We start from the raw sequence: 6,977 nt of genomic DNA on the forward strand, positions 1-6,977 counted from the left end.
CTTGGGGGGGGGGGGCTGCAGCTGCTGGTACCTCCTGCAACAGCCCCACAAAGCTTCTGTGCTCAGGGCCCACCTCCAGCGGGGCTGGGGAGATATTTTTTGGTTGGTTTGAAGTTTCCCCCTCCTTTATGCTTCTCTGTGGATCTGGACAAAGCCCTGTACTCCCCCCTCCTCCTCCTCCTCCTCCTCCTCCTCCTCCCCAGTGAGATACAGGCTGCTGGGGCCCCTTGGACCCTGCACCTCCTCCCAGCAACAGGAGGAGGAGAAAGGGGATGAAGAGGGGGGCCAAGCCCCCATCCCTGTTATCCTCATCACAACAAGGCTGTGACTGGGCACCCATAGGCTTGACTAGGACCAGGGGGATCCTCCTCCCTTTTTGGGAGGGGGGGAAGAGGGAGATGCAGGGCAGTGGGTTATACTGACCCTCTGCCCCCTCACCTCCATCCCTGTGGGAAGCAGATCCAGGGCCCAGCTGGCGTAAATCAGCAATCCCAGTTGCCCTGCGTGGGTAAAGCAGCTGCTGGAAGCAGCATTGGGTGGTTGTTTCTCCTGGGTTTTGTTCTGGTGACACCAGACCCTGCTGCCAGGTCCCCCCTGAGGTGATGGGCTGGGGCCTCCCTACAAACACCCCCTGGACCAGCAGCCCCTTTGGCTCCTGCAGGCTGGTGCTGACTGGGGAGGGACTGTGGGTGCTCTGAGGGTGAAAACCTGACCCAGGAACAAGGAGCAGCATGTGCTGGTGCCTGGGCAGCTCCCGAGCTCGGGGAGGAGGGTGGTGCTTGGCTGTTTTGTAGCTGGATCCTGTAAACATCCTCCGCTGCCTCTTTTGGAGAGGGTGGAGACGTGGTGTGGGCTCAGGTGCTCGTAGTCCTGTCCCTGTCGCCTTCCCACTGGTCTGCTGGATGCTGCCCCAGGGAAGGAGGAGGATGATGGGCTGTGGCACCTGTCCTGGGGGCTGATGGCAGAAAGATCAGGGCTGGTCGCTGATGCCAACAGGCACCTGCATCAGCTGGGCTCTGGAGCATCCTCCCTCTCTGCAGAACCTGCTTCCCCCCACGCTGTGGCTCTGCCTTGGATGGAGCCCGGCACAAGCCCCACTCTCCTCTTGCTATATCAGAAGCAGGGTCAGGTTTGCATCCCTCTGAGCCCTTTTTTTTCCCTGAGGGGGGCTAGGTTTCACCCCATGTCTCAGCACGGCCTTGCCCAAGCAAGTACTGGCTGTGGCGGGCAGCTCCTGAACCTGAGTGCTGCTCTCTGGGGACGTGGCCTTGGGGAGGGGAAGCCAGGGCCACCCTGCCAGCCTGGACAGGGCCACATGTGATGGGCAACGCCGACATCTAGTGACAGCCCTGGGGTCCCCTTGATTCGGGGTCCCCAGTCCTCTGAATTCACAGCTCTGCGGGGAAGGGGTTTGGCTGTGGGAGGTCACAGTGAGGACGTGAATGTCCCTGCGCTGCCCTGGGACACACAAGAGGATGGAAAGGGGGTGGCCCGAGGGAGTGGAGTGGGGTTGTTTTGCTTTTCCTCCAGCTTGGCTTCTGCAAGAGCCTTGGCTGGAGTTGGGGGGAGCAGCTCCCAGCCAGGGCGAGGGTTGTTTGGGGAAGGCCAGTGGGGAAACCCACCTCCTGCCCCCCACGGAGCACCCACAGGCTCTGCCTCCACCAGCCCAGAGCCAGGCGAGGCAGAGGAGAGGTCCCCAGGTTGGGAAATGGCACTTTCTGTGCAACTCCAGATCGGTAAAAATCCTGCCCGTGAGAAATTTTTTTTTTTTTTTTAAGCATCCTCCAGTTTAGCTGTTAAAAATAAGCAGGGCTTAAGACTGGAGAACATGAAAGCATCTGGAAAATAACAACCAGAAGTACTGTGCCAGTGGCACCGCCATCCCTTCCCTCTCTCAACTGACACTTCTCCGTGTGTATTTTCTCCTTCCATAAGTGTCTTTGCATGGACCCCATCTGGGATGTGCTGGAGCGGCAGCTCCTCGGTGTGGGGAAGGCAGCGTACACACATGTCTTGTCTGGTACAACCACTAGACGGCAAATCCAGCCCGGATTATGCCTGCAGAAAAAAAATCTGGTCTGCAAGAGGGGAGGATGCAGCGCTCAGAGCAGCCCGGGTGCTCAGCCCCTGGTCTCTGCATTTGGGATTCCTCAGACACGTTTCGGTGCAGTTACAGAAAGGGCTTTATTCGTCGGTATGATATCTACACTTCATGCGTCGGTGATAGTACAGGTTTTTTTGGGTTTTTGTTTCTATAGTGTTAGCATGCAGTTTAAATGCGGAGGGTCTTGGATGACCTCTTCAGCTGTGCAGGTCATCTCCAAAGCTCAGCTGCCCCTTTGGTTCTCAAACTCAACCGTCCAAGGAGCCAAGTTGGGTGTGTTTAGCTTCTGGCGAATTCAAACGTGCTGCGGATGCACGTGTCGCTGTGATTTTTTTAATATTTTTTTTTTTTGTTTTTTAAACTGGGAGACCCCAGTTGCCCGGGCAGGGAAGGAGCTTGGAGCCAAGCTGGTGGGTGGGATGGACCTGGGCGTCCGGGGGTGACGGCGCCAGGAACTGCCCCATCCCTTGTCCCCTGCCCGGAGCCAGGGGTCTGGGAGGAAGACGTGAGACCCCCCCCTCGGCCACAGCCCATGAACAGGCTGTTTCTCAGGGTGTTTCTCTCTAACCTCAGCAGCTGACAGCCACCCGGCAGGAGGAGAAAATGTTTCTCTCCTTTATTTCTGGAGCAGGAGGCTGGTGGAAGGGGGGAAAAATGGAGGGAGAAGAGTGGGTTTGCTCTTCCCTATCCTAGCCCGAGGGATGCTGGCAGCCAGAAAATCTTTAACCCTTTACTTGTGCAGCTCCCAAATGCTTCTCCCAGTGACCACTGGCACCTGGTCCGGGGTGAGTCGGTTTAGATCTGCTGGTTCTGCAGGACCCACGCCTGAACCCCTCCCCGCTGGGGTCGGATGCTCAGTGCCACGTTTTGGAGGTGGGATGAGCTTTCCCCCTGCCCCCGCCGTGTCCCACCCAAACCAGGGGAGAGGGTGAATGGGGGGGTGGCTGTTGTGGGTCAAAGGGGGAATGGTGCCACGATCTGTCCCACCCTGTGTGGCCGGAGAGCCGGGAAGAGGGAGCGTTTGGGGAAGAACGGCTCCTGCCCGCCCGCGTGGGCCGGTGTTGGAGGACCCTTATTGCACTATTGCGGAAGCCAAGTCAAACTGTCAAGCTGCATTAAAATGGGAGTGAGTGTCTCCCCAGGAACGGGGGAGCCAAGTCCTGAGGATGGGGAAGGGGCCGGGGCAGGGCCGGGCTAGATCTCGATGATGGTGGCACGTCGCAGGCACAGCGGGGCGTCGGGGGGCACCGCGTTCCGCTTGATCTCGTTCCCGTCGAGCCGCAGGACCTGGAGCCTGGAGTAGTTCATGACGTCCACCACGGTGCAGAAGCTGCTGATGGAGAACTCTGCAGGGGAGGGAGAGGAGATGGAGAGCTGAGCATGGCATCGGTCCCGGCTCTAACCTGCGAGATGGGAGTGATCTCTGGGGAGCGATGTGAGAAATGTGATGGGGGGCTGCTCTGGAGATGGGTCTGAGGGTACCGACCTCTGAGGGTCGGTTTATGTGAAGGTGAGTGGGGAAAAAAATTGAGAGCACCCCTAAATCACCAATTATTCCTGCAAATTTGGACTCACCCTCCCCTCTTAAGCTAAAAGGTGACTGATGCTCCAAGCTGCAGTCAGGAGCCCGTGAATTTGTGCCTATTCAAGGATTTGGAAGCGATGGCAGCGCCCGCCCCTGGCTGCCTTTACCCAGCTTGGCTGGAGCATTCGTAGGAAAAAAGCCGGGTGGAGTCAGATGAAAATAATTTCTTTTTATCAGAAATTGCCTTTGCAGCCTCTTTCATGAGGCTTCATACTCCGCAGTGTCCAGGCTCTGACTCCCAGTGGCCACCAAAGGACCACCCAAGGCAGTGTGTCCGGGAGGGGGGACACAGCTGTCCCTGTCCCCATCCCACGCCTGCAGACATCCCCCCTCCCTCCCTCTGCCACCCGCTGCTGCCAGCACCGGGCAGGGAACCTCCGGCCCTGCCTGGGCTGGGTTTGGAGGGAGGAAAAGGGAGCAAACTCCCCAAAATTTTGTGCAAGATTTGGGAGAGAAGCGACCGACTAGAGGGCAGCAAAGCTCCAGGCCGGGATGGTGCTGGGAAGGCAGTGGGGTGCTGGGGCACCCACAGGCCAGGGGCTTGGGGGGCTACAAGCCTTGTGGCGTGGCAAGTGGGGACCTCCCAGTATGGCTGGAGGGGCACGACCCCATCCCCTATGCCCCATGGGGTGGGATGTGCCCCCCCCCAAAAAGGTTGGTGCTGCACGCCCGGACCTGCAGCCCCTCGCTCCTGGGGGTGTTTTAAAGGTCAGAGGCGAAACCTGCAGCTGGAGGAAAATCTGCGCTAAAGCCTGAATGGCTCCGCGGTGGTTTCATGGCATTTGTGGGCAGACGTTAACAGCTACAAATTTTGAAAGCAAACATTTGGGAATCTGTTCGTGTTTTTGTGTTTCTGTCGGTTCCCCGGTGCGGGGTTGTGTTTCCTCTGCAACAGCTGATGGCTGCGCTGACACAGCCCCAGCCCCAGCCCAGCCTTGCTGGGGGGCTCCAGCACCTCTCCAGGAGGGTCCAGCCCTCGGGGCCTGGCAGGTGAGAGGAGCAAGCCTGGCTTTTTCCAGGAGATTGCTTGGTTGTTGGTTTTTTTTGTTTTTTTGGGTTTTTTTCCTAGCTTATTTTTATAAATAGCAGCCCCAGAACAATCTGTTCCTTTTATTTATTTGTATATTAAGTGGAGTGAATTTTGGTCCTGGCAGAAGATGCTGCGTTGATGGCTTTAATAACTAAGAGCTCCCGTCTGTCCCAGCCCTGGCAAGGATGTGCTCCTCGGCTGGAAACCGTGACCCTTGGGGGGGGGCTTTGGGGCCGTGGGCTGGTGTTCTGCGAGGGTGGGAGGGAGGTGGGCAGAAGGGGCTGGAGAAAGGGGGTGTGCTGGCCCCCAGCACTGCAGGGTACGTCCCTGTCCCCGCATTAGCACTGACCAGGGCAACGTGTGTTCCCACATGCAGTGACCTGTGGGGACCCCCCACCTCTGTCCACGCTGTCGGTGACCCCTCGGCCTGTGTGTGACACCGGACTAAAGCCACAGCTCTTTCCCCAGGTTGTGCATCAGCTTCTACCCACAGCTGGTTTCTGGCATCTCTCACCAGAAGATGCTCAGGCTGCTGCTAAATGCCCAGTAAAACCAGTTCAATGGCTTCGTCGGTCACACGGGAAACTTCAGAGCTGGGAGCCTCTTGGTTCCAGGTGTGCTGGTACACAACGGGCCCCATTCCTGCTCAGGGCCTCTTAGAAGTCTCCCACATTCCATCCTCCTGCTCAAACCATTATACCAGGTAGTCTCCCTCAGGGCGGGACAGGCTCTGCATCCTCATCTCCCCATCCCTCTACTGCACCACCATCCCCTGCACCACCGCGCTTCGGTCGACACGTTTCTGCTCACCGTTGATTTGGTTCCCCTGAAGGTAGAGGTTCTCGAGGTTGGTGCTGACCCGGGGGATCTTCTGGAGCCTGTTGTAAGAGAGGTCCAGCTCGAGGATGCTGCTGCTGTTGAAAGTGTTGGTAGAGAGACCTTGATTTGTCAGGCTGTTGTGGGACATCCGTACATAGAGCAGCTTGGGAGACACCTTGAAATAGTCATCAGGGATGGTGTTGATGTAGTTGTACTCTAGATAGAGCTGTTCCAAAGCCATTGGGAGCCCATCAGGGACTTTCCTGAGGTGGTTGTAGCTCAGATCAGCAAGGATCAAGGACTTGAGCCCTTTGAGGGATGCTCCCATCTCAAAAATGTAGTTGTGGCTGAGGTACAAGGCTGTGAGGTTCTCCAGACCCTCCAGAACGTTGGAGGGAACCTTGGAGATCTGATTGTAAGACAAGTGGAGCTCTCTCAGGGACCGGGGCAAGGGGCTGGGCATCTTGGTTAGGTTGTTGTTGTTCATGTACAACCTCTCCAGGTTTCTGAGCTTGGCAAAGACCCTCTTGCCCATCTTCTCACTGGTGATCTGGTTGTTGTGCAGTGCGAGCCACTCCAGCTCCGTGGCGTTGTCAAAAGCCCCCTCTTGGATGGCAGCGATCTGGTTGTTCTGGAAGTAGACGTATTTCATCCGGGAAGGCACGAAGGGCAGGTACCTCAAGTTACGGGTGTCACAGTACATGGCTGATGAGAAGTTCGGGGGGCAATCACACTCTTGGGGACACTGCCAGGAAAGGGCTTGCTGCGGTTCAGGGCCAGGCTCTGCCTCCGTGTCTGGCGCTGGGAGGTAAGAGTACACGTAAGGGGTGTTCTCGTCCTCGTAGTAGGGCATGTAGTTGTAGGAGGACATACGGGACTGCCGCATGTAGTACTGTAACCAAGCCATGTCTTCTTCTTCATTGTACTGGCCCAGGGAGGCTCCACAGAGCCCAGCGACGATCAGGACGGTGACCCAACGCATGGTGCTGATGCTGGAGGGACCTGGGGGGGTGAGAAATGGGGGGAAAAAAACCATCAGCAGTGTCAGGTCTGGTGTGAGGGCTAGAGGCAGGCGAGCTGCACCCCGTGGCCTGGGAATCCAGATGGTTTGGATGCGGCCACAGCTCTGCCTGGGGTTGGTGGCATTCGGCAGCAGAGCTGGAGGACCAGGGAAACTGAGCGAATCCTACCCAAAAAAACGCGGCTGCAGACGTATCCCCTGTCTGCATCTCCCTGATCTTCCCCCTTTTCACCTCAGGCCTGCTAGAAACCTCCATCCCAGTGGGTATTTGCTTGTAAAATCTGTATTTATCTGCGATACAACTGAGTAGAGGATGGAGATATGGGACACATAGTCTGAATTTGCGTGAGGTGACGCAGCTCTGCTCTGAGGTGCCTGGGATTTGCCTGCGCTGGCTCTGCACGGGGCGGGGTGGGGG

At 57.4% G+C, this 6,977-nt stretch overlaps 1 protein-coding gene across 1 annotated transcript in view; it reads right to left on the reverse strand.

Moving 5' to 3' along the window:
- Positions 1-2,165: 2,165 nt before the first annotated feature.
- The window catches only part of FMOD (fibromodulin), a 7,212-nt gene continuing 2,400 nt past the window's right edge, over positions 2,166-6,977 (reverse strand). The window contains exons 2-3 of the mRNA XM_026864169.1: positions 5,530-6,540; positions 2,166-3,450 (exon numbers count right to left, since the gene is read on the reverse strand). Coding sequence (XP_026719970.1) covers positions 3,299-3,450; positions 5,530-6,520 — 1,143 coding nt within the window. The 5' untranslated portion in view covers positions 6,521-6,540 and the 3' untranslated portion in view covers positions 2,166-3,298. The remainder of the gene's footprint in view (positions 3,451-5,529; positions 6,541-6,977) is intronic.

This window comes from Athene cunicularia (assembly GCF_003259725.1).
Source record: "Athene cunicularia isolate RWA chromosome 26 unlocalized genomic scaffold, athCun1 chr26_part1, whole genome shotgun sequence".
NCBI classification, from domain to species: Eukaryota; Metazoa; Chordata; class Aves; order Strigiformes; family Strigidae; genus Athene; species Athene cunicularia.